At 48.0% G+C, this 27,363-nt stretch overlaps 1 protein-coding gene across 14 annotated transcripts in view; it reads left to right on the top strand.

The window, feature by feature from the left end:
• MBNL3 (muscleblind like splicing regulator 3) overlaps positions 1-11,807 on the top strand; it is a gene marked incomplete at its 5' end in the record, with an annotated part of 55,229 nt that extends 43,422 nt beyond the window's left edge. For 6 of the 14 annotated variants that reach the window (XM_082004370.1, XM_082004367.1, XM_082004378.1 and 3 more), the window contains 3 exons: positions 2,632-2,782; positions 5,061-5,096; positions 7,154-8,074. In XM_082004370.1, coding sequence (XP_081860496.1) covers positions 2,632-2,782; positions 5,061-5,096; positions 7,154-7,470 — 504 coding nt within the window. In that variant the 3' untranslated portion in view covers positions 7,471-8,074. Of the gene's footprint in view, positions 1-2,631; positions 2,783-5,060; positions 5,097-7,153; positions 8,075-8,696; positions 8,771-11,382 lie in introns of those variants that run through there. The other 8 variants (XM_082004371.1, XM_082004369.1, XM_082004368.1 and 5 more) reach the window with 4 other exon arrangements.
• Positions 11,808-27,363: the final 15,556 nt, after the last annotated feature.

Genomic DNA, 27,363 nt, shown 5'->3' with positions numbered 1-27,363 from the left:
AAATTGAACAGCTTGGCAACAGGAGGAGCACATCTTCAGGGCATGCTCCTGTAGGGATGCTCCCCCAGCTGCTGGGATGGGAGAGGTGACCCAGCAAGCTGTGTCAGAGACCAAGACCGGTGCCCACAGAGCCCACTTGGCAGTGCTGCCCTTCAGGTTGCAAAGCAGCTGCTGCAGCGTGCTTGTAGCTCCTTCCTCTCCTTTACTGCCGAGGGACTGTAGCAGCGTAGGAGGAAGGGTGATGTTGGAGAGACGATGGGGTAGACCATTGTGCCTTGACAGCCCTGTGGCCTGTTGGTTTGTATGCTCCCTCTGACTGCAATGCTGGGCTCAGGAACAGTCCTGTAAAAAGCCAGGACATCACAGCGAGGTCTCAAAGCCTTCAGCTGTTCTGCTTTTGGCACTGCCATTATGGGATAATGGGCATTTTGGGGTGGTGACAGCCTTTGGCCAAGAAGCAAGGAGTCAAAAGTCCATTATGTGCCTGGCACAGTTGCTTTGATGTAATTAGACTTTTTTTTTTCCTGAGGCAGATTTTTGGAAGCATCTGAAAAAGAATGTTTTGCAATCATGGACAGTAGAGACCATGAATTTAAGCAGCAAGTTCTTCAGTCACTGTAAAACTGTAAAACACCTCTGATGTAAGTGGATCTGCTCCAGTCTCTGCAAGCTGCAAATCTGTCACGTGCCTGGAGAAACATTCATGTAGCCATCATTAACCAGGCGAGGTGTAGATACAGTTAGATTTGATATAGATATCAATGAGGGCTTCCCTAGAAATGGAAACTCAGTTAGATCTTTACTTAAAAAATCTCTTCCTAAAATACAGATCTTAAGCAAAAGATATTGGTGTCTGTTGTGTCTGAGAATGCTGTCCTGTGTTTAAGTGCTGTCTTTTGGTACTAGCCAGAAGAAATCTGGAAAAATGTAAGTCCTAATGCTGGCACTGAATGCCTGCTAGCATTAGCAGAGGATGTGTGCATGTCTGAGGGCAGTATCACAAACACAATTGCTTTTTCTGATTTTCTTTTTTTAATATTAAAACCATCCAAAAGCCAACATGTGAATAGAGATAGGATGGAGTAATGTTTTGCCTGGAAGTATCTTGCTTAACATTTCTCAGATGAGCAGTCTCCTAGAGCAAATTAAATTTAAACTGAAACCTGTTTCTAGATGGTGACAAACTGTTGCAAGCTTTCACTTATACTCCTTTGTGTGTTGATCTTCATAACGCTTTAAAATCTCTTTACTTGTGTCCTTTCTTTCAAGTACTGTGTGTTTGTAGCCTTAACCCTTCATTAGCTAAACCTCCTCTGTTACCTACCCTTCACTGTCACCTACTAAAAAAAAAATAGGAGTGATAACCCTATTTTTCAGCCATTGCTTTACTACATGATATAGACTAACACAACTAGGCAGAAATGACCTGATTCTGCATGACTTCCACGTGCGTAAATCTCATTGACGTCAATGGGAGCATTACGTGCAAAAGGACTGCAGGGCATAATTAAAAAGGACCCTTTTCTATCACAATGTGGAGAAAAAAAATGTGGTTTCTACTTGGGTACAATGAAAAGCTGTAAATCATTAGAAACATTCCTGTCTCCTAAGAACCTGACATACTACTTTGCTGTTGAGACATGCTTGGGTGAATGATGAGTAACTCACTGAGAAAAGTTCCTGAGTTGGGTTAATGCTTTTTACCAAGTCTGATCATGAAACAGGTTTGACAGGCTGGAAGAAACCCAGTGGTGTGATAGAACAAAAAGAAAGGATTTGCCTGTTAGCAAGGCCCACCCAAATCTTGTTCAAACACCAGATTTGTCAATGGCTTTTTCCACTGTTAATAACGCACGAGCAGTATTTAACTGTTGGAAGCCACCTTCTAGAAATTGGGACCGAGTCCAAATCTGCTGGTGGTGAGCTGTGCCACTGGTGCAAGCGGTGAAGAATCAGGCCTGTTCTTGACAATGTTGCTCAGCCTCTCTACTAACAAGTGGAAATGCATTTTACTATGAATGTAATGTTATGTGTTTAATTGGCAATTACCTACCAATTTAGCTATCGCTTTACCACCTGGACACATGGGTCAGCTGCACACAAGTGTGCACGCTTCCACACGTGCGCACATACATGTAGGCAGGTGCTGAAACAGGCAGATGCAAGCACCTCTTTTTTTCCACGGCATTTGTTGCTTATGCTAATCTTCCTGTTTTTAAATAGTCGTCTACTATATTTCTCTTACCCGTTTGGGTTTTTTTAATGCTTGTTGCCTGCAACTGCTCTTCGTAGTATCCTGTCCAGGTGATCGCCTCTCCCCTTCCTTCTCCTCGTGCCTTTTTTTCCCCTGTGTGCCCAAGTCAGTCCTGCTGAAAAGCTCCCTTAGCTTCCCTTCTTCTCCTGGACTCTGCCCCTACTCATGGTGCATTTACTAACTGCTTACATAGCGAAGTTGTGGTTGCAGTTACTACTTCTACTGTGATTTAGCTGCTCTTCTCTTTCCTGTCTCGCTAAGTTGACACAGTTGCAGGTGATTTGCAGCCAAGACCCCCTATTATTTGTTGCATGTTTGATCTACACCTGGGCCCCTTTTTTTACTCCACTTGTCTTTAATGACTCCCTTATCCACAGGCCCTGCCGCCTGGTGCACTTCAACCTTTACCAAAGAGGCCAGCACTTGAAAAAAACAATGGTGCCACCACAGTCTTTAACCCAAGCGTTTTCCACTACCAACAGGCTCTAGCCAACATGCAGTTGCAACAGCCTACATTCATCCCTACAGGTAAGTGTCTCCTTGCATTCCCCAGCATCGTAGTTGTCTTTTTTATGACCTAGGTGTTGAGCTAATGAGCAGATTTGTAAAAGTCCTTAGCAAAAGAGTATCAGTGTGTAGTTTTGTGTTAAAAATGGCTGAAAAGTTAATGTTTATTGTGACTTTTTTTTCCTTCACCTACTACAATTCAGAGCCTTTCACTTGTAAAGATCCCTTCTTAGCCTTTTTTGTTTGATTTTGGGTTTTTTTAAGTGGTCGAACTAAGAAAAATGTCTGCATGTTTCTTGAATTCATACTTTCTGTTTCTCCTCCTTATGGTTCAACTGATTAATCCCAAATTAATTCTCTGACTCTTAAATAGCACTCTTACAGACTCATGTTAAAATGTCTTGTGGACCTCTGTGCCTGCTCACTTGAAGTTGCAGGTATCTTTCTGAGCTTCTATCTCAGTGACCTACATATTCCAGCAGCCATGGTGTTTATAGAGGGAACGGTTCATCTTTAGTAAATACAAATTACATAATCCTCTTTAAAGGCATATTCCCTCTTGCTTGTCTTTTGACCAGTACAATAGCCTAAGCTTTTTAAAAGCAATTTAACTCCCAGCTTTTATTGTATCTTTAAGGTCTCAGGGTAAAATTGAAAGATGCAGTTCAGTAATTCTTACAGGACTCGAAATATTGACATGGCAGATGCGTCTATGAGTAGCCAATTAACCTCTATTCACTGCAGCCAAATGAAAAACAAAACCTGCTTAGAGTAGTAGATATTATAAGTGGCTGAATTAGGAATATTCCAGAGTTGATAATTGCAGAGCATCATAAGAAATGAATGCCCAGTGTTTTTAAACAAAAATATAAAAAGTGCTTCTCTGGGCTGGCCCCTTGAGGTGAACATGCAGTGGACCTGGACCTTGGCCTTGCTGTTCCTTGGGGTCAGGGGAAAAGCTTTAGAGACAGTCCTATACTGAGACCAAACTGTGTCTCAGGTGTGAGCATGGCTCCAGAGAGCTAAGACCTAAACCGTGTGCTTGTGGGGCTTTCCTGTTCTGAGAGCACTTGGAGACACTCAGAACTCAGCAGCTGCCAAGATGTTCTTCCAGGGAAGTGGAGTCTCGTGCGGAGAGACAGAGAGAGGGACTTGGGTGGGAGCCTCCTCCTCCCTTGTGCTCTGCAAAGCCCTCTTGGAGGGGATGGGCTGAGCTGACCTTGCGGCACTCTGGTAGGTGCCAAGCGAAATACTTTTTCAGGAAACACGGACAGCTTTGAGAATGCCAGGTCCCCCAGCTGGCTACACGCTCCTCTTCCTCGAGGACGCAGTTGCCAAAGTTGATGTAAGGACATGCATTTCTGAGGCGAGCACCGTAAATTAGCTTTTACCGAGCACTCTCGCTGTGCCGCTGTGCCCTGTCTCGTGGCAATGAAATTACGTGCAGGGCGGATGCATAACAGGTCTGTTTGCTGGCACCTGCTCTTCTCTGAGGACATTAATGCTGGGCAGAGCAGCAAATTTCCGGTCAGAGGATGGATCTCTGGTGAATTTACTTTACGCATCCCCATTTTCCCTTACGCATCAGACTACAGGTCTGGTCTCAGCCTTTGCAGTGCTCTGGAAGGCGAAGCAGAGAAGTGGCACGTAGCAGCTCACGCCGTGGGGAGGGAAAATGAGCTGTTGCGTTTCTTAGTTTCTCCTGTTCAGTTATTAAGAGATCAGCATCATGGGTTGCCGTGGCTGGGGGTGGGGGGGGAGTCAGGGTGTCTGTTGGAAATGGCATCATCACTACAGTTATTTCAAGTCCAGAAAAAAACCTGCCTCTTTCAGCTTAAACTAGAGACTTTGAATCCCGGTCCCTGCTTGCAGGAGTAAATTGCTTTTGGAAAGTCAGTTTTAACATGAGTGTGACGTTCCTCTAGGGGTAATTTGTTTTCTGCTGACATGATCAAAAAGAAATCAACATACCTGATACCAAAAAAAAAAAAAAACCAAACCAAAAAAACAAACCACCCTGATTTCTAGGATAGATCATACAATTTAATACCAGGGTGGGAGAAGAAATACATTCTCTACTACCCAAGAATTCAAGAATTAATTTGGTTTGCTATGGTCTCTTAAAACTGAGTTTAAACTATTTATGTATCAAAATGCAGAATCTGTTTGCATGTGCTTAAATACTGAATGCTGCAAAGAGAATACCTGCTTTTTAGTTAAAGTGATTTCTAACACTGAAGCTTCACTAATGAAATATCCCTTTTGTTCATCTTTCCACGCTTCAATGCATGGTGTGCAGGGTCAGTTCTGTGCATGACACCCACTGCAAGCGTTGGTAGGTTTTTCTACACAAACTTCTCAACTTTTCCTAATCTAAAAGAGACAGCAAGTTAGTATGCATCAGTGAGAACCTGGGTGGCTGAGTGGTGTGACTGTCTATCCGCTGTCTTCTTTGAGGCTTAAATGGTTGTATCCCTTTTAATTTCTGTGCAGTGCAGTGTTTCGTGTGACTAATAAAGAGAATCCAAGATGATGTGTTCCCACCCCTACTTAGTTCTGCTGCAGAGACAAAAATTTGTCACTTAAATGTCTTTACAACCCATTTAAGTCATCCAACAAAAGGAAATAGCAATGGGAGGATCCTGTTGGTTTATTTTTTTGTCAGGCATCAGGTGGATTAGAGTGTGGATTTTCAGTTTTCCTTCTGAGGACATTTTAGGAGACTGGTTTAATAAAGGTACTAAGGAGGGACACATCTGGGGTCAGCCCTTCTGCCTTGTACAGCGAGAGAAGCAGGGCTTAAACTGTGGACTGGCTGAAGGTGCATCTTTTTAGTGGAGTGTTAGCTGTGCAGGTACAAGGAACTGTAGTGAGATACTGCTGCTGGCGTACTGGGGATACAGTGAGGCGACGGGGCTGAGTACATGCTCGCTGCTGCTGCAGGGATGCAGTACATTCAGGCTCGGAGTCTGGGTCTTACTGCGAACCTGTGGCACATCTTTGGGCACAGCAGGGTGGGCGAAAGCTGAGCTTTCATCCTCCAACCAAGGTTATACGAGACTACCAGCATCCAGGTGTGTGCCTGCTTCAGCCAGAGGGAGAGAGGCAGGAGCAAGGAGCCCTGGGGAGGGTGCAAGGCTTTCGGGGAGCAGGTCTGAAAGGTTTGGCAGGAATGGCTAAGCACCTTGCTCTCAAATCTCCCCAACCCTGTAGCGCGGGGAGGACACACCGCTTGCATGACGGGGAGCTGAGCCCTTCAAACACACCTCTGCCTGTAGGAAACCCCAACCCCCATGCTCCAGTGACCTGTGGCTGGAGCGTGCCCAGCCCGCGGGCACGCGTGCTCCCCGCCAGGGCCGGCCATGTCTGCTGCTGTGGAGGGGAAGGCAAGTCTGCTTCCCTGCTGCATGTTTGCGGGAGCGGTCAGGCCTTCCCGTGGGCTCCCTGGCCCCACAACCTGCCCAGGGTCTGGGGGATGCCCATGTGCACCCCAGAGCATCCTCTCCAGCTCTGTGCTCTGTGGGACGCGCAGCTTCCGGAGGCTGCCGAGCTCCCTGCTGCCATGTTGTCCTTTCGGATGCTCTTTCTGCAAATTGTAGCTGTTCAGATGCATTTGTGTATTTTTCCCTCTTGGCCCCCTCCCCTCTCCATCCCCCTCCACCCCGCAAGAGGGGAGTTTTGCCAAATCCTCTAGAATTAGGGTGGAAAGGAAGCATGCTGAATTTGTACAGAGAGAGCTCGGGCTGCCAGCCGCTCCTTTGCAGTGCCTCCAGCTCTGTCCCGTGCCGAAACATTGTCCCCGCTAGAGAGATGCGAGAAAACCTGGTGAAAGGGCCGCGGCGGCCACTGCAAAATGCATCATGTACCTCTGGTTGCTGGCAGGGACGGGGTGGGGAGGGGAAGGGGACAAGCTTTCCCAGGCGGGCGGGAGGGTGCGCTTGCCAAAATGTCCCCACCCAAAGGAACGTGCACTGGCTGTGTCTAACTCCCCACGGGTGCGAGCTGACGTGGGCTTTTGCTAGCACACCCACCCTCTCCCCCCTTTGGAAATTTGGCCCTCGGAGTCTAATACATCATTGTTCTGCTTATAAATGTACTAAGTGTTGAGAATGTTTTGGTTTTTTCCTTAATTATAATTGTAATTGGCTTTTCCCCTTCTCTCTTGTTTATTTTTTTTCCCAACGCTGTCTTGCTTTGCACTGTGATTGCATGCTGCGCCCCGATGTGTCCTTCATGACGATGTCACATGGCTTGTTGCTGTGATTCCTGCCACGCCCCCAAATCCACCACATGTTGCCATGGTTACATTAAAAAAAAAAAACAAAAAAACAAAAAAAAATATATATACGCTCCACCTTCCCGTATGTCGCTTCCATGGTTCCCTTCCGAAAGTGCCCATGATGCACGGTGCTACGCCCACCACTGTGTCTGCAGCAACAACTCCTGCCACCAGCGTCCCCTTCGCTGCAACAGCTACCGCCAATCAGGTTTGGCCCTTTCAATGGCTTTCTTTCACGTGTTCAGATCTCGAGGACCGGGCGAGGGCCGGATCCTGCGCGGGGCCGAGCGCCTTCCCGACCCGCTCGGCTCGGCGCAGGCTTGGGCGCGCAGAGGCAGCGTGTGTGTGTGCGTGTGTCCGGGGATCGGTGAGGGGGCACCGGCCGGTCCTGCTGTGTGCGGGATGGGCGGCGAGCCCGGCCGGAGCGTAGGGATGGGCGATTGGCAGGGGTGCAGGTGCTTCTCCAAAAACAACACCCCCTCAGGTCCTGAAAAACTGGGCTGTAAAATGCCCGACCACACTGTCATGCAAGACCTGCAGCACTTCTGCTTTCAGTCTCAAGCAGAAATACCACCCCGAGCATCCTTCCCCGTGGTATTTTGGCATGTCCTCTCCTGGCTGGAAAGTGGAAGTGAAGACACAAAGTGGCCTCCCCCCCATTGCATGATTGGACTCTAAAAACAAACAAAAAAAACAAAACCCAAAAAACAACCCAAACCCCAAAAATCGGGGGCAAGGCTATGAAGTCTGAAGCTTATTTACACCAGTAGCATGTCACCCATCCCTACAGAAATGACTCTGGATGTGCAGTACGTGCCGTTGTAGCACTGCCATAAGTGTACAGGATTTCATGCATGTCTGCCAAGCCATAATTCTCTCCAAAACTTCTCTCTGAAAATACTGAGTTGTGATGGCTGCTTCTGCACCAGTCCTGAACTGTATATGCACAACCTGTCCTGGTGATGCTTCCTGATAATTGGGTGGGCCACAACTTTTCCCAGTTAGATCAGAGACATTTCAAACACTTTTTTTATTCCCCCCCCTTAATTTTAGCATTTTTATTTGTCATGCTCTCAGGTTTAGAGCTATTGCAAAGAAAACAAGGTGTCACTTTGTTCTGTAGGAGGCTGTTAGCCATGCCAAATGTCAGTAATATCTCAGGGGGCTTCCTCTAGTCTTTTGCTAGCGTGAGGTCTCAAGACTTTTAGTAGAAGTTTTCCCTGCGTAAGTCCTAGGCAGTGTTTTACTGCTCACAGTAGAGATTGATAGTCTTTTTCTGTGCCTTGTTGTTATTTTCAGGTAGAGCAGGTCTTACTCATACTCTTATCAGTCATGAGAAGAAAGCAGAAATTCCTGTGCAGCGTTGCTCTGTGGCTGTATGAGTCCTGTTTCAGCCAGATAGTTTCAGGGCATTTCTGTCTTACTTGTAGTCTATGGAGTTAAAATCCCAGTACAATCACCACGTACTCCACGAGGCATCAGTAGTGATGCAGCTACATTGTACTTAATGTATGGCAAAATAAAGACCTCTTGGGAATGGATCCTGGTTTATAAGACACTGATGTGCGTACTAACCTGAAACTGAAGACAAAATGAGCAGCCTGATCTCAAGACAATGTTTTAATGTGTTGTGTTCTTTGTTTTCTTTTGCTGTAGATATCCCAGTTATCAGTAGATGAACTGAGTAGCAGCATGTTTGTTTCACAGATGTAGAAGTTCCCGATAGAACAGTAAGTTCCTTTTCGGTGTTTCTCTTTACGGTGGATTGCTTTGTACAAGGCCACTGCATCCCCCAAAAGGGGGGCTGGCTCGGGCAGGGGGACCGAGCCTGCGGGACCCAGTGGCTTCACATTCTGCTGACTCAACAGAAACTCGGCAGCTGCAGCACAGATACGGGCCAGCCCTACGGCTTATAACAAGCAATGTTTCCTTGCATCTAAAAAATCTGTTTTACGCTGTTCATAACTTCCCTTCTTGCATCCTCCTGAGTCTGACAGCTGTGTTTCCAGGTTACTCTTGCCCTGCATGGCTCCCAGCTGCCTGCAGGTGCCTCAGGGATTTGCGCTATTGATGACAAAGACTGCTCTGGTAATGAGTCAGCTGAAAAGGTGTAACTTCTCTTTTGCTGTTAGTGGCATATTTCCTTTCCTGGGGTAAGCAGGATTGGGTCATCACCAGCTGCTGTGCACCTGGAAGGCTGGCTTGGTCTGAGCAGAGATCTGCTGTTCAGCTGCAGTGGGGGCCTTGCTCATGGTGGGTTTCTTCAGAGGTGCTTGTATGTCTTTAAGACCGGGATGAATGCCACAAGCAACATATCCTTCACCCTACCTGCAGATCCTGGGCTTCCCTAGGCTGCTGGGTTTTGCTGAGTGGGAATGATGGAGGAATTTGTCCTTTTCTTTGACTTACAGAGTATTATTTCACAGTCGTAGCAGCAGTGTCATTTTTCCATTGCTTTTCTTTGTGCGTGTTAGCTGATGTTCACAAGAGAAAATCCCTTGAGGGTTTCAGTTCGCTGTATTTTTTTACCCCAAGAGAGTAAAAAGCAGTTCAGCCAGTTCAGCAAGAGATCACCAGATTTTCCCAGTGCGGGCTATTTAGGATACACAGACATGCAACCTTTTTCTTCCTTAGGTCACGAATTACAGGCAAGTACTTAAATGCTGGAAATTAATTTGGCAAGCAGTTCTCTAATTATATCTTTAGCAATCAACAGAAGTTACTAATATTGGTGGTGGCGCTTATCTCTGCTGGCCTAAATAAACTACCGGATGTATAAATGACCCACAGATTGTGGCCATGGACCCCTATTAGTCTAGGGGTGAACACTGAGCTATCCCCGTCAGTGAAAATGTTCTGCATTATGCAGCATACTGTTCTCCCAAACAACAGACAGACCCATGTGACACCTGACATGTTAGCCCATTTCCATAACACAAGCAAAACAGCCTGTTCCACCTGATAAGGAGATCATTTGCATGGAAAGAGCCTCATTCTTGGACTCTTTGAGATTGTGTTCAGCATTTATTTCAGGAAAGTTCTTTTCACTTACCTTGTGTGTGTGCTTAAACTCACACTGTCAATAGTGATTTCAGACTAGGCAAGGAACTTCCATGGGATGTATTTCATTAGTAAGTAGGGAACACATCAGTGTGTCTGAAGAAGGCATTGGCTGTGCTGTTAAGGACCATGAAAAACCTTTGCTTGAAAGAACTAGGGTCAACGTTTTGAATTTGATGGGGTTTCCTGGGCATCAGGCTACTGGGCACAGAGAGGGTCTGGGTCAGACATGGAGCCTGTTCTTCTCGAGAGCAGTGTGAGCACATGCGAGCCGCTGCTCTGCAGTTGTCCTCTTACCATCTCGCAGCTGCAGGACATAAACTGCCTTCAGAGACTGGTGAAAAAGGGCAGTGTTCGACAGCATCCCCAGTGCTCACAGACCCACCAGTGACCATTTCCATGCAGGAGCATGTGTGTTTTCATCCCATTCCTGGATTGTTACCCTCTGTGTCCATGTATAAAAAAAAATGCCAGCAAATCTCTTGAGGACACATCGTTTCATGCTATCACCCGAGCTTGTGGAATTGTGCATGTGCCTCAAGTGTTTTGCCAGACAAGGACCTTGGCTGGCACTGTGCAGTGCTGAGAGGTGGTTCCCAAAGCTGTCCTGAGTGGGAGTTTGGTTATTGAAACACTTACTGGTCTGGCAGATGTTCTTCTTTTCCTCCATGGTTGACAAGGTCCTTGTAGCCAGGCTGGCTAGCCTAGCTCTGCAGGGGACAAAAGTCTTGGGTCCTTCAGGGGAGGATTTTCACAAGTACATCCCAAGAGAGGCTATTTGCTCCCAGAAGAGGGTCCCCTGAGCACAGGGCTTCTGTGTCTGTGTTTTGTCTCTGGGACCAATTTGCCTTTGGCTCATGGCTCTTTAGGATTAGATTTTAATGTGTCTATCTGTGGCTCACCTGAAGGAAACAGGAGCTAACAGGGGTCAGTGATTCCTTTGGCCCTCTCTCTCGTCACGCTCTACCTGCTGTCCTGTCTCAAAAGTAAGACTATTATTTGCCCACCTCCCTCTTTCACTAATTGTCATGTCAGCATGTGTGAAGCTGGAAATGGAAAGCCCTAAGTGCAGATTAAAGAAGGGTGTGTTATTAGCAATTTCACCCTGTGTCAGAAAATAAGGGAACAAAATATTTTCTCTCTGCAACATACTCATGGCAACTTCTTGGACAATGCAGTGAGGATGTAGATGATCTTATTAGAATAACTTTTATTTAAAAATAGATACTTCTCTCTCTAACGTCTCACTCTTTCTTTGTGTTGTTTTTTCTTTCCCCTGCAGCAGACCATGTTGAAATTCTGAACAGTAAAATTGTGGAGCACCAGGACTTCTTGGTGGGAAGCTGCGCATGGCCTTTCTGTATATATCCCCTCTTCCTTCTATCGTTCTCTACCACCTCTACAGTAAGCCTGTTGCAGCCTACATGTTAACCAAAAACTGATCAATGGGAATGTCAAAAAAAAAAAAAAAAAGCACTATAGAAACAATTAACAAACAGCGCTCTGTTATATGAGATATACAAGTAGAAAATTATAATAGACTTTTATAACACATTACTTTAACACACTTAATCATTTTATGACTACCATCCTGATAAGTGCATCTGCACAGCGGACTGTTGGTTTACTGTATACTATCGATGGATAAATGTTTGTCTTGTTTTTAAAGTGTTATCTTACTGTTTTGTTTACATCATAGTCTATTGATTTGTTTTAAAGTGTACATCATTATCAAGTATACTCAATACCATTTTTTCATTATTGTTATGTCTTAAGTTTTCATATACTGTAGGTTTTATGGGTTTTTGTTTGTTTTTTACTAAAAATGTTATTGTGGGAAACAGGAATTATGTGCTTGAAAAACACGACACAGGAATGTTCTGCCCTTTGCTGGATTTTGCTGTTAATGTCAGCTAAAGTTGCTTGTGTTAAATGCTCCTTTTATCTTAAAATTTGCCTTCAGATAGAGTCTCCAAATTTTTAGTATAAGTCATATGAAAGGACAACTGTAATTTTTGTTCAGTTCAGGGTATTTCTTTCAATACAATGAGCTGATTCTGGAAACTTTTGCAAAAAAAAACCCCACAAAAGCCCACGCTCAGTAAGGGGACAGGAACGGTTTACTCAGACCGTGGTAAGCATCAAGGGATTCCTGCAGTTCTGTTGTCCATTGAAGTGCACTCTCAGCTGCAAACGGCGCACAATCTCTCTTGCTGTTCTCATGGTGCAGTCAAAAAAAAAAGAAGAAAAGGTGGTGAAGTGAGACAGCTTCAGTTGGGCGAAGACGCATTGTGTTGGAGAGGAGCAAATGCCAGCCGTTAGCTGGAGTGGGCCCATAGCCATGACTTAGCCCAAGCTGGGTAATACCGTGCCCGGGGGCTTGTCTCCGCAAAGCATGCTGACACATTCCGGCCTGGAATCTTACATGGCTCTTCTTGAAATTTTGTCGGCGATTATTTAATCATAATTTTCTGTAAGTGGGTGATTTTACCCCAGGATCTCTGGCCCTTTAAAGCAAACACACCAGTAACAAAGCAGGAAAAAGCTCAGCATAAGCTTCCTACCATAGATAAACATTCATCTTAATGGAGCTCCTGTAGGTCAGTGGATATATTTTGGCACCTTCTATATGATCAAAAGCAATGTTTGCCACACAACAAGGGCTAGTTCTCAATACCTCCTTTTCATACGCACGAATAGAATTTTCCAGCCCACGCACCCTGGACAGCCCAGCCTGTCGTTAGGCTGCATTGCTGAACAATCTGGCTGCAGAATGCATTTTGGTTGAGCGTACAGCCGTATTCATCCCTGTCATAGCTCTACAGTATCACTGGCGTTATGGAAGAGATGGATTTGCCCTGGTAAATCCGCAAACTCTGTACTAGGAGAAAGAGAATCGTTATTGAAGCCAGGCAAGAGGCCGGCTCCCAGTGTCCGGAGGGCTGGCCACCCCCAACTTACAGTGGTGCTGTAGGGTGCCAGATTTTGACAACCAGGTTGTATTTTCTTTTCCAAGAAAATAGGCCTTGGTTAGAGACTTTCCTTGCCCCCTCGCCTCCAGTGTGAGCGCAGATAGTTAGCTAGGAGTGTATCTCCGTGGACCACAAGTGATGGAGAGGTATCTAGGGCACAACCACGGTGTCCCAGAGCAAGCTCTGACCATCTCTGCCTGTGGGAGACTCATTCCTAGCAAGAACCTTTGTAGAGCCCAGCTCAGAAAGACCTTGAGCCAGAAGGAATCTCTCCATTCATTTCAACAGGCTTTGAACCAAACCCTGAGAGAGGGGAAAAAACATCCGCTCCCCCAGACCCTCTTTTATGAACCCTGTGTTTTGAGTCACTTGCATCCATAGACGTTTCCCAGCCTTCGGTGTTCACAAGCAGCAGCGTTGCCTGAAATCAGTGACTCTCACTTACACTGGCGACCGCATACCTGTTCTTTTCACCACTGAGTTTCTGTTTCCCAAAACCATAACGTTGTTAGTGGAAAAAGTGGATTTGAGTACTTCCTGTTTGAAATTATTTGTGTATCAAAAATGGGTTTTGCACAACCTGTGCCAGTGCCTCAACAAAGAACAGAGCTGATCTTCTTAAGCCAGAAAGGATGCATTCAAGCTTGTATGGCTTTATGAGTTCAAGGAGGTTGGAATTTTTTCAGTGCTAAAAGGATTTTTTGTATATCTTGACACTTTGATGTAACCTCCTATTTTATTTATCGACTTAAACATCTGGCATAGATGTGCATAGAATGTAAACCTAGAATACAGCTGTTTTCATGTCACATTTAAAGCACTGAAAAAAAAAAGCATTTAAGGATTATTTTTTATTAAAGAGGTCCAATGAGGGATGTTCAGGGTAGTTATATTAGGTGCCACAACAGTTTTTATATTGCTGGCAAATTTAGACTTAATTTGTAAATGAGTTTAAGGAAAGAAAAGCTTGAAGCACTAAACTTCACCAAATTCAAAACAATCTTGGCAAAAATGCCATTTTGAGGTAGCACTATTTAAACTAGTTGTGCAATGACTTGCTCTAATTTTCTTTGTTCAAGAAAGAAAAGAAAAAAAAAAAAACAGTCGCCAGACTATAAATTTCCTAAATAGACTATTACAAAGTCACCGAGTTAGTTAGTGACTCTAAACAAATGTCATAAAAGCATGAATATCATCCTTTATTTGACAAGAGATGTATGTAAGTTTGTTTAAATCGATATAATTTTAGTGACATTTTTATAAGCTTCCCACTTTCCATGAACCTATATTTTTTATTTATCCAAAGTTATTTCTCTTTGTCCATTTCTCTCAGCCTTATGCAAACAATATGCAAGAAATGCTGAAACTTGGATAAAACGGGTCATGCAGAGGGAAAATGAAAGCTGAGATTGATCATTTTCACGAAAAAAGGTTGTTAGTAGTTTCAATAAAAAGTACTACTACTAAACTGTAACATAAGCAGACAATAAAAGAGGGATTTAAAATAAAATGGATTCATAAAACTATTAAGATTATTTTTGTTAAATACAGTGTTTTTAGTAATTTGGAACATGATTTCACAATCAGCCGTGTTTTTTAGTTGGAAATTTCTAGCTGATGATTTTTGACTGTGTATTTTTGCATCGCGATGTTCTAGAAACCGTTACCTCCCTGGCCAGCCCGCGCCGGCCCCCTTCCCGAACACCCCGAAGCGCTTTTCCTCTCTGCCACCCCTGCCGTCTCGCCCCGCGCTCGGAGTGTTCCCGAACGGCGGCTGCGCTGCGCCGGGCTGGCTGCCAACCGCAACCGCGCCGGCGCTCTGGGTTCCCGCGGTGCGGTCGTGCCGGCGGCGGCGGACGTCCTGCCGGAGCTGGGCCACTGCCGTCGAGGCGGCGATGGAGATGGGTATGTGTCTTGCGGGCGCGGCTGGCCAGAGGAGGGGACGCGTGTGCCGGGCGAGACGTCTTCTCCTCCAGCTCGCGGGCTGCTGGCTGGCGCGGTAGAGTAGCTCTAGGACGCGCGGGTACACAATGATTGAGAAACTGGAGTCCTCGTTTTGTTTATCCCTTGTACATTTCACAGACATGAAAATTGAAAAAGGTGAAATTTATGAGGAAAATCTAATTTCCCATTCCTGTTGAATGGATTTAGTTTGATATTGACCTGATTTTACCATGTGCCTGTTGAAGGCCTTAGAGTATATACTGTATGTTAAAGACTGTAATAACTTTAAAAAAAAAAATAGTTGATAGCCTAATCCAAATGTAAATAGAGCTACAACACATTGTTACTAGGCTACAATGCATTAATTCATGTCATATATTTTCATTTCTCTACCATTAGTTTTTAAGGTTTTCATTATTGCTTTTTTTGATATCTTTAGTAACTAATGAATTTAATTTTGAAGGAGAGTTAGAGAAAGTTTAAAATTTTTAATACATGTATTCAGCCCATTTAGTTATATTCTAAACCAACACTGAAGCATGGTAAGGTATAGAATACAGTCCATAACTAGTTTGTATAGTTTACAGTTTAAGAACAAAAATAACTTTGTATGTAACTCCTACAATGATAGATTCATTGTTAACTAATTATATTAAGTTGTTGTTGCTATGGCAACAAAACTACAACATGGCTACCTTTGTATACATTATTTGTGAAATTTTCACATGTAAATTAAAAGTGATGTGTAACAGTATGAGCTTGTTAAAGGTACAGTTCGATACTGTCAGATAAAGATATGATTGAATATTTTTAAAATCCCAAAGTCCCATGTGAACGCTGAATTTGTGTCTTTAACGTCACTTTTTCAGTCAAGAAGTTTACAACACATGGATTTAGAGTCAGGTTTTATAGCTTGTAGAAATTGTTGTGTGGCAAGGGTTATTCCACAGTATTTTCACTTCGAAAACACGACAGCCTGTACTTATGATGTAGTGACCGGTCTTGCTTTCATTTCACATTCATTCACACGGTGGGAATTCAGAATTAATCCGTTTCAGTACTGTAGCTCTGCCTCCAATTTTCCTTCCTCCAGAAATTGAGCACTCACGTGATTACATTACGATCAGGGCTAAATAATTAAGCATATAACTATTTTAATACTAATTTATATTAGCAAAAACTGTACATAAGAAAAAAAAATATTGTGGAATGACCCCGTAACAGTGTTGAAGATACAAATATGCTGCAGTTAAACTGATTCAGTTAGTGTACGAATGTGTGAGACACACCTTTTTTGCACTTATGTACATAGTCCACGAAAGAAATCCTTGGAACTTATTTTGAATATAAAAAGTCTGTAATAATACAGGAAAAGTTTGTAAAAGAGATAGGTATTACTAAGGCTTTGAAAAGGAGGAGTTTTTTGCTATAAAACTTATCTGAAAGCATGATGTTGCTTTGCTGTTGTAAAAGCTTTGTAGTTTGCCATAGCTTATTATACAGCAGACTGATAACAGGTCAGCTCCAACCTGCAGCACAGAGAAATGGGAAACAGTGCTTAATTAATTAGTAAGGTCACTAGCAAAGATTTGAATTACTTTTTTTCTTTTTCAATCAGCCTACATTTTCAAACACACCCTGGGTCATGTTTCTGATAGGTTGTGTTCTCGGTGAATCCTATTAGGACTGATAGGTCCGTGGCAGCAGACACACATTTTTCCTAACACCTAATCCTATTTCTAGCTGGAAGTGTTTAGCTGTTAGAGGTGACTGTCATTGCAGTGAGTGTTTTAAATCCCAGAGGGAATTTGAAATACCGCAATCTTACTGATTTTTTTAATTTCCCCCACCCCCACCCCACCCCCCCTTTTGGGGCGAGGTAATGCCATGGAAGGGATTGATGAGCAGTGGATGGACCAAGGTGGTTTTGGATTGTCTTGGGCCAGAATCCTCTGCCGTACAACAGCCGTGCCATTCATTCGAGAGCGCCACGTGCCAGCGCTGCGGGTGGGTGTTGGAGGCTGGTCGTGGTGGCGTGGCCAGCTTGGTGCTTCTTGCTGGGGTTAACAAGCCCCATGGAGTTGCCACCACAAGGAGAGCGCAGCCTCTTGGTTCCCTTTCCGCTGTGCTGGTGGTACTGCCAGGGCTCTGCAGTACCGGGGCGGGTTTGGAGAAGTGGAAGCACCCGTGCTGTCCCATTTATACTTGATTGGAACAAGCCTGCTTTTTGCAAAACCCAAGCCCCCGATTTGCTTCAGGAAGGTTGCTGGTTTTGCCACGAGGCTGGTCCTGACTCAAGCGTTAAGTCGAGCACCCCAGAGGAGAACCGGTGGGTGGTGGCACCCGATGTCACCATCTCCCTTTCCTGCCCGTTCCAGGGTTGGGGGCTGAGGTGTCGCTGCCAAGCAAGACCTGCTCTTCGGCCGCCGCCGCTGGCGTCTCGGAGGTGTCCGACTCCTCGCAGTGCCAGCGGGCGCCCAGCCAGCCCGCATTGCACCACAGGGTTTGTTTAAGTGGGTGGTTTGCTGAACCGGAGCCGTAGCATCATGCGATCCTGGTGTCTTTGAAACAGGGAAGAATCAGATGTTGCCTCTCTTCATGGGTGTTACAACAACCTAGATTTTAATACAAAATAATCAGCTAATTCTAGCCACCGTGCCACTAAGGCTTCCTTTTGCCGTAATCAGTCTCTATAAGCAAGCTCTTTCTCGTTTCCAGGATTATGAGAGAAAAATATTTTGCACTATGTGAAATGAATCGTAACTGGTCAAACTTCTTTTCGTTGGGGTATGAGCATGATCATGACAACAGTGCTAAAATCTTTGCTAGTGATCTTTACTGACATCCTCTATCATCAAAAATAACTCTATATGCTCTCAAATGAGATATTTAAACATGCAAAAATAACACAACTATTAAGTAAAATGAAGTTATTTTTCCAAACACACAACAGAGAGAATTACCTGACACCGAATTACAAGGTTCCAGTTCTTTATTACTGTACACAGATGCTATTTGATAGTGGTGGAAGCCAAATGATTTTGTTGCCATGGCTTTTGTATCCTAGCAGATGAGGGGATGATAAGACCATTCTTAGATTGGATTATGTTTGGTTTTTTTCTTCCCAATTAGCTTTGTTTTTATTTTAAATTATGAAAAATGAACCGAGACTCCCCACACTCTTTATTATATCACCTGACAACAGATCACTCTTTTTTTAATAAATAGAGAATTGTATTTTAGGCAATCACTAAAATCAAAGAATGTTCTCTTAAATTGTCAGTTTTTAATTTAAATATATAAAAACATTTATACTGTACTGTGTAAAGTAAAGTAGATCTTTGAAGCACATTCTTCTTTTCATAGGCATTTCTGGTAAAACAAAGTAAGGGAAACATTAGATATCAATTTAATGGTATAGTTTAGAAAATACATACAAACAATTACAGTTAGCCCTGTGGAATTGTAAGAAATTACAATATCATCTGATCCAGACAGGCGTAGGCTAATGCAATATTTCAGTTCCATAACACGGTAGTTCATTCCCTCAACTGCTACCAACAGGGTGTATGCTTTGAATTTATTTTTCTTTTTGCCACGTTATATTGCTGTAGTGCTTGTACGTGCTTTAGAGATGTGCATAATGCTACTCATTTTAGTATGTTACTTCTATATTGTTATTGTTTATTTTTTGATCTTTTAATAAAGTGTATAAAATTCTTGGTTATGTTTTTTATGGATCCATATCTACACATTAATAGGAGTTTACTTTAAAAACTTTTCAAGTTCCAGTTTATTAGTTCCAAACTTCAACGGTTCTGATGTAAAAATAATAACTAATTTGATTCAATGTTATATCTAAAGTGTAGAACAACAGAATAAATTTCTTTCCAGAAAATACCTTCAGTATTTTGAATTCTGTAGCCAGTGCCTCCTTTTTATCGGATGCATTCGGCCTATCATATTAAAGCTACTAACACAAGAAAGACATTTGTATTTTAGAAAAATAAAAATTAAAACTTTCCAGATGCTGCCTTTTGGTTTCTCTCGTGCCTTAGCCCTTCTGAGACGCACGCGGTGTGGTATGCTTGGTTTGTATTTTTCCGTGCTTCCTTTCCTATCTGTGATGTGATTAGAGAGGAGATCAGAGCTGTGCATTTGGAGATAACCGAGAAGAATAAATCGACTATCATCCAAAAGCCTGCAGCTTTTGGAGCACAGCGATGTGTGTATTAATTTTTCTCTTTCAGCGTTTGTGTCAGGTGCCGTTTTGAACGTCCCAGTGCATTAACACAACAGTAAGGTCCCTTCGGCAGCGGCCTGGATTCCCCAGCTCTCCTCCAAGCGCCCAGCTCGTCCCGGGGCGGCTCTGCCAGGCTCAGCCTCCGGCCGGCGCAGGCCAGGGATGCCTCTGCCCGCGGCCTGGAGCGACCACGGCTAAGCTCGGTCTAGACTCCCGCAAGAGAAAATGGCTTCTTGCCGCCTTCGTTTGTCCCTTCTGTCATGTCGCATAGATCTGGAGGTAAGAAAATTGCCCAGCAGCGTCCCAACAGCGTTCCGTAGAAAGGGGCTTTTACCCTTAAACTGGCTTGAGACCGCCGCTCGTGCCCTAAAAGCTCCAGCTTTTACTGGCCGGTCTCAACACCAGCTGGGTCCAGCTGGAGGCACCGAGCCGGGGAGCGTGGCCGTGCCGGGCTGCAGCACCTCATGGGCAGCAGAAGACGACATGGGGAAGCCCCTGAAGGCGTGACTTGACCGCGCTAACACCCGCGCGGCGCGCTCTGGCCTCGGCCCCCAGGCTGCGGCGACACGGGACAGCACGGCGCCGGGTGAGCCCAGGTGGTGCGACAAGAGGTGTCTGGTGCCGGCGCGAGGGAGGGGAGCGCGGTGCGAGGGAGGGGAGCGCGGCGCGGGAGGGGTCACAGGCCGTTCTCCCGAAGGAGTTTGGGAATCTGGCTTGAGGCAGGGGGGAGGAATCGGGGAGTTTGGAAACAAGTGTCTCGGGGGCCACGGGGCCGCTCGAGCTGCGCGGGGGCCGGAGCGGCGCGGCGGGGAGGCTGCGGGCGGAGGCTGCGCGGGCACCGCTGCTCCCCGTCGCCCGTAGCAGGACAAGCCGTTGACTTTGAGAAAAGACAGACCGAGCCCAAGACAAATTATGTAACTGTTTCTTTTTGATCAGCCTGTTTCCCTGACTTCTCCTTGCAGGTTAATTGACTCCATTTGTGTGTCAAGGCCACTTGGCAGCTTTTTTCTATAAATGACTCCCGCCTCATCTGATGGCACAATTAAATGTCTGAATTGTTTCTAAAATGAAAAACCCAGGAGGATCTGAAACTTTCCTAAGCAGTGGATGTTGTGGAAGAATGGGATCCTTCCTGAATGGTTTCTATTGCCAGCTTTCCTCTGGTTTGCTCTGTCTGCGGGGAAGGGACCGGGGCTTGCAAGGGATGCTTTCCTCGGAGCTGCAGGAAGGGCTGAGCCTTGGCTGCCTGGAGACGCCAGCTCTGCTCGGGAGAAGCGTCCCGCGCAGGGAGGGTCGGGAGCGGGAGTCCTACACTAGCACCGAAATTCAAGGGTAGCCCATTTAACAAGAGACTAAATTGTGTTTCAAGGCCAAACAGCATCCTTGGCCCAGGGATATGGGATTTTCCCCGGGGCCCATGTGCAGAAGTCACAGGAGGAGCTGCTGCAAACCAGTTTATAGATGAAGTTGGATTAAACAATCTGAGCAAACTGTACACGATACTGTATTTACAGCATGTGTCATTTAGAAATATTGCAGCACCTACCCTATCTATCTTCCTCTCCACTGGGGCACATTTGTACAGGAAAGCCAAGTTTAATAAAAAAATCTCCATTTAGCTCTTTGGCTGTTGAAGCTTCAGTGGGAAACATGGGGGGAAAAAAATCTATTTTTCAAGGCTTGCTCCATATTCAGATGGGCCTCTGTGGTCCAAAGCCAGTTTTTATTCAATCTGGACTTAATGCTGGATAAATAGATCACTTTGATCTATTTGTTATGAGAAAAAGGAGAATGGAGATATGTTTGGCTAATCCCCGATGAGTTGTGGATCTAAAATATCCTCTCCAACACAAGCAGCCAGTTAACCCTTCCCAGGAGGGGCCACGGCAGAGCGCCGGGCAGCATGAGGAGTCGCCTGTCCCCTCCCGCTTGTGCCGCGAGCCGTTACCGCAGAGGATGGGCAATGTTCCTCTTCCAGCCCAGGTGGGACCCTGCCTCAAGCACACCTCTGAAATGGCAGCACTTCCCAAAAAAGGCCCCCTGTGAATGGCATGGGAGGCCTCTGGGGTGTCTGCACGCAGGGGGACCTGCACAGAGACGGAAAGGGCTGCAGCCTGAAGGCCATGGGGATGGGCTTGGAGGAGCAGGTGACTAGCAAGCCGGGTTTGATGAGGTCCCAGCCAGGCTTGGCTCAGCTGGAAGATGTTTGCTGCAAATGTCTTTGCCCTTTCCTCCTCATTTTGCCTTTTTCAGGGTGGCTCTGCCGGCCTGTTTAGCAGCCATGCACTCCATCCTCTCCCTGGCTGTTCCCACTGCCCTTGCCCTGGATCCAAAGGTGTAAATCCAGCCCCGAGGCGAGGGCACTGCGACACCCGTGCCGGCTGCCGCAGCGAGGATCGCCGCAGCCGGGCAGGAGGCCGTGGTACGATGCTGCCGCACCGTTTATCTCTTCGCAGCTGCAGCTGGGTTGCGCAGAGGTATTTCTGCTTTGCTCCATGGTGCATGTAAATTATTTGCTCGTAAATGTTATCTGCGCCTTCCCAAGGGAGCTGCTGCCTTCCTCCCCTCTGCAGCCATCGCGCGTTCGAAGCCTGTGTTTATAATCGATGCAGCTTCTGCTTTAATGCTTTACGCCGCTGTAATTCAGCTGATCTCGGTGGCTGCGTTTCTGCCGCAGCTCCTGCGCGCCCTGCACGCGCCGCGGCAGCTGACGGAGGGCTGTGCGGCCGTGTCCCCGCCGGTGTCCCCGCTGGTGTCCCCGCTCGCCCTGCTGCCCCGCCAGTGCTCCGTTCCTGCCCCCACGCCTGCAAGCGGCTGGCTGGACGCCGGCAAGGGCTCCCGCTGGCGAGCAGCTCCCGGTGACCGCGCTGGGGTGCCAAGGGGCACTGGGTGGTGTTTTGGCGTGCACGTGTCTGTGCCAAAGCAAAGGCGCTCGCCAAGTGCTTTACAAAGCTTCTGGAAAACTCGTGATGAAGAAACATAGTGTTTGCTTTCCCCTACAGAAACACAAGCTTGACTCGAAGCCGTGAGCCATCTTGCCCCATGGAGTGAGCCTGCCCGTGGGTCACACTCTGCCGCGCCGGTAAGGAGCGCTGCCCGTTGAACCATCGCTGCTCTCAGAGCCGGCGTGCGGCAGAACGAAGGTGGGGGCAATGCACAAGTAAGTCCGTGTCCCTGCTGGGGTGCAGGGTGCTGGCTGCCACCCCAGCCCTGTGACAGCGGGCTGTGCAGGAGGAGCGGGTGCTGGCTCGGCAGCTCCCCTGCTCCAAGCACCCTTTGGGCTCTGGGAGCTGCCTGTTCCCCCGGCCCCGCCATGTCCCTGCAGCGGGAGGACGAGGAGGTGGGAATTCACACGTGGCCATGTCACTTGTGCTATTGCATAAAGCAAGTGGATTTTGGAGACGGTAATGAGGGCAACTTGGGGCTCTAGGCTGGGTGGGATGAGGCCTCAGAAGACTTTTTAATTCTCCACGTCACATAGTCAAAGGGTGGGAGCTGCAGCCAGATTTGGACCAGAGGGTTGGGCAGAGGGTGGCCCATGCCAGGGAGGGAGGTGGGCTGCAGTTCCCCCCGCCAGGCTCTCACCCCTCTGCCAGCTTTGCTCAATTATGAGAAATCCTTTAAGCTTTCGCATTAGTGCTGTATTTAGGTCTGCACTGTATTAGGGCTTGGCATGGGGAGTGGAGTCAGATTTCTCATTTAACAGAAAAGGCTTTAAAGGCATTTGTCACCGTGGGCCTGGCACCGCGAGCCAAGACGCTGGGGTGAGCGGGGCGGGTGCTGCGGGAGGTGAGGGTGCTGCGCCCGCAGCCAGCCCTGCGCTCCTACCCCGCGTACCGCAGCATCGGCTGCCGGGACAGAGGGACCTGGTCCGCCCCGACTACCCGCCCAGACGGGGGTGCACGGGGGGTTGCGCACCCCAGGCTGCAGCCGGTGACCTCCCAGCCCGCACTCCCGTGAGGCTCCGGGGCCACCGTGCTGGCGGGAGGCCCGTCCTGCTGGCAGTAAATGTGTCATCGGACAGCGATCGGGGACAATGAGTCACGAACGCCCACCGCCAGCCAGCCAGCCTGGTCGGCCAGTCCTGGCGCAGGGCTGCAGCGCGCAGGCAGGAACGGGGAGAGAAGAGCCGCTTCAGCCCGGGCTGCCTCGCTCCTCCTCTGCCTCTCCCCACCTCCAGCCTCATCGACCTGCGTCTTCCACCAGACACCAAAGGATGCAGCGTCCCTCCAGCAGTGTGTGCCTGGGGCTGGGGTGAGAGCACCGCTCCCCTCGTCCAGCATGGGACGCAGCGGTCGCCGCGTACCCCTGCTCGTGGGTGCCGGGCACCCACGAACAGCTCTGCCCACTGCTGTCGGACAGCTTGGTGAGGTTGGGGCCGAGAGCTGCCTGCCAAAACATGTGCCCCCCAGACCGCAAGCAGCTGAAGCTGGGGTGGGCCAGCTCAGGGTGTGCTGCCGGGAGCAGGAGGAGCCTCTGGACTCCCCTTTTTGGTGTGGGTTTTTCCTTTAATCTTGTAATCATTGAGGCAATGGAGTATTAGACCCCGATTTCAAGCTGCTGGTGGTGGTGTCCATGGCAAACGTCCCGCGCTCCTGCGGAGGGCAAAGCTCAGCCCTTGGCTTGGGTTAGCGGCTGCGTGAGGGGCCCTCGAGCATCTTCCCTCCCCGCTGCGCTCCCTGAGAGGCACTTCAGCACTTTGCTCCTCGTCCCCTAACCCCGGCCCGTGCAGCCGCTCGAGGGCCCCGGCCCGGGAAAAGCCAGGCTTTCGCACCAGACATGGCTTTTGCAAGGAGGACATGAGACGAGCTGTGGTTGTGGCTTAAGCGATGTTCCCTGGGCCAGCGCGGCACAAGTGCACGTGGCAGCGCCGCAGCCGGGGGCTCGGCTGGGAGCCCCGGCAGCCGCCCTCCTCCTTCCCCTTCCCTCCAGCCCTGAGGGAATGAGCAGGAGAAACAAAAATGTGCGGGATCTTCACGGATCTGGTGCTCACAGCAGCTGCGGCTGAACCAGTCCCAGGAGCAAAAGCAGCCCCAGTGCATCCTCTCCCAAAACCACCGCTGGGGTCTCTGGGGAGAATCAGCCTGGTGGGGAAAGCTTTTATTTTCTTTCCGTCTTTGTCTTCTCCAGGGCTGGGCTTGATTATTCCTGTCAGCAACACGAAGTGCTAGAGAGGCTCAGCAGCCAGAGATCAATTTTCTCCGCTCTTGGCACATTACCTTTGTGCACAGGGAAGCGTCTTTTTTTCTCCCCCTTCCCATCGTGCTGAGGCTTGGTGGGTGACACCGGGGATGGTGGGAGGGCGGCAGGGGACCCTGCAGAGCTGCACAGCCCGGCCGCGTGCTGGCCCTCACCTGCTGCAGCGCTGATGGAGGGTGTCAAAGCCTTTCGCTCGCAGCCATTGACGAGCAAGTAGATATTGCCGGGACAGAAAGCCCAGCTTAGCTCAGCCATCAGTGTCGCTTTGAGGTGCAGCTCAGGGTGGGGACCCTCAGCTGCTGCCTGTGCTCCTGTTGTGCCATCCCTTCTCATTCGCCTCAAAGCACGGGCTAATGGAGGATGATTTTCTTTCTAGGGAACATGCAAAACTTTGTGTCAACAGGCATAATATGCAAAGACCTCATGTTTAAGTGATTGGAACATAGAGGTGGCACAAGGTATGAAGACTAAACACAGAGGGATTTGAGATGCTTTCCAATTATGCAGCTGAGCTTTAAAAAAAAAATTGAGAGACTCGCGGAATTTTAAGAGGATGGGAAAGAATTTGGTGTGGGATTAAATATTGGGGAAAAGATTAGAAAAGCAAAAAGCAAGAGATGAGAAAAGCCTGAGGGATGAGGCAGATGGACCAGATCAAGGAGAGCTGCCAACCCATGGATGAGGACTAACCCAGGGGTGAGCCTCAGTATTCTCCCCACAGCATCCCGAGTCCACATCCCCACACTGGACCTGCCTCCAGGTCTGCCGTGGCCCAGGCAGAGGCGAGCATCCTCTCCCCGGCACTGGCATAGCTGGGCTTGCTCGGGGGCTGCGGACGCCGAGATGCCCAGGGCCGTGGATGAACAAGGCAGCAGACCCTCGGCGCGAGCGGCGGCTCCGTTCGTGCAGGGCTCTGTTTGCTTGTCCGTCTCTGCCAGGTCGGCGAGGCGGCTGGCTGCCTCGAAAGCCAGGAGGGAGCGTCGGCCCCGTCAGAGCCACGCTCGCTTTCACCAGCCACGGGTTTGATCCTCTCCAGACTGTGCAAATCCTTTGAAATGCCGAAGCACCGCTCTGCAATACCAACCCAGCCCCTTGCTGCTGAAGGCAGAGGTACAGCTGGGGTTTGGATCACCGGCTTTTATCCACAAAATGAACTCGAGCAAGTTCTTAATCTGCAGAACAAAATGCTAAAGACCTCAGGCAATTACGGCAGAGACCTCTGGAGTCCTCCCGAGCACGGAGAGCCCCCAGCGAGGCTGTCGATGGCCCCTGCTGCTTCTGATCCTGGCTGGAAAATATTAGTTCTGTTTTTTTCAAGTTGAGAAATTAACTGCTTTGCAACCCCATCTAATTTGAATACTCTAATTAAGCCGTTTTGGTGCTGCTCTCCTCCAAGAACCTTCCCTGGCCAAGCGCCTTAACCCCTCAGCTGCCACGTGGGGCTCCTGGAGCAGCCGGCCTCTGAGGACTGCTGGTTCGGCTTCCTGGGATGACGATGACGGATGCCACACGTTACCCAGGCTGCAGCTTTCCGGGGTGTTGCAAAGACCCTTGCTGGTGCCTGGATTGCCTCCAAGTGGCCAGGTGTCGTTTCCAGGGGAGCTGACGGGCTCTGGCACGGAGGACACGCAGCTTTGCGCTGTCGGCCTCCCTTGCCAAGGAATGCTGATAAAGTGTCTTGTAATGAGCTCGCCGTGTTCTCGCTTCGCAGACAGTTTTGTTAGCTTTTTGCAAATGCAGCCTGGGGAAAAGCTCGCTGGCCGTTGCTCACAGCTCTGCCAATGCTGGGAAGCCATTTCCTCTGGCCTCGGGTTGATCTCCTCTAGAAGCATCTCAGCCCGTGACCTGCCTCCGCCCGCGTGAGAACCAGGTGCAGCGCGGCCGTCTGGGGACGCGCGCCTGACACGCGGACTCCCCAGTGACTTTGCCGCGTATGCGTGTCCTCAGCCGTGGCCGGGGAAGAGCGATGGGTGGGAAAGCAAGTGCCGCCAGTGGGCGAGCGAGGCCATACCACGCAGACATGCCACCCCACAGCAGCTGGTGACAGCGGCATCGCCCACCTGGGAAACGTAGCTCCCTGTGCCACGAGTGCCGCCAGGACCCCTTTTTCGTCTGTGTGTGCATCCCGTCCCTGCCCGGAGGGATGCTCCGGGCTGCACCGGGAAAGAGGCACCAGTGTTTCCACAGAAACACTCCCACGCCACCGAACCGAGGCACCCGGGTCCTGCCGGCCTGGCGAGGCACTCGGCCGCCTCGGTGACGCTGCCTGTCCCTGGGCTGGGGAGGAGGCTGCACCGCGGGCGGACGGTCTCAGGTCATCGCGCTGGGTGGGAGCACAACCTGGCAGCTCCCGCCCGGGGATTCAGCACGCTTTAATGAGCTCAGCGCTGGAGTCTGCACGGAGGAATTAACGATTTGGGATAATACTTGTCACTTTTCTATAAAGAAATTGTCAAGTGAAAAGTAATTTATTAAAAAGAGGAAAGAAATATGTTTGCTTATTAAGATCACCGTCATATTAAAGTAGTTTCTCAATACCCCATTGGGGTTGAACTTTGCATTTTCTCTCTTTCCCTCCAATGGGAGTAAAGCAGAGGGTTTCACTCTAATTAATTGTTGGCTGCTTCATTTTGCTAGCGCATTTCGTGCACAAGTGTGCACATTTCTGTAGTGTTTGGATTGCAAATGCTGCAGGAATAGGATTAAAAAAATGAAAACCCATGGCATTTTAAAAGTGAATGGGAACTCTTCTGTTAGATGTCAGTTTAAAATTGCTTTATTTTCAAAAATCTTAAAAATATATCTTGACAGTTTATTTACCTTCCCCCCTTCTTTCTTTTCACTTGGGGTTTAAAGCAGCAGGTTTGGTTTATGTGTTCACTGTTGCCTTCTGGCTTTTGAGCCT

The sequence above is a fragment of the Phaethon aethereus genome, assembly GCF_964289735.1.
Source record: "Phaethon aethereus genome assembly, chromosome: 10".
In the NCBI taxonomy this organism is placed as follows: Eukaryota; Metazoa; Chordata; class Aves; order Phaethontiformes; family Phaethontidae; genus Phaethon; species Phaethon aethereus.
The sequence above is the reverse complement of the archived record's forward strand: the minus strand, read 5'-3'. Positions and strand labels throughout refer to the sequence as shown.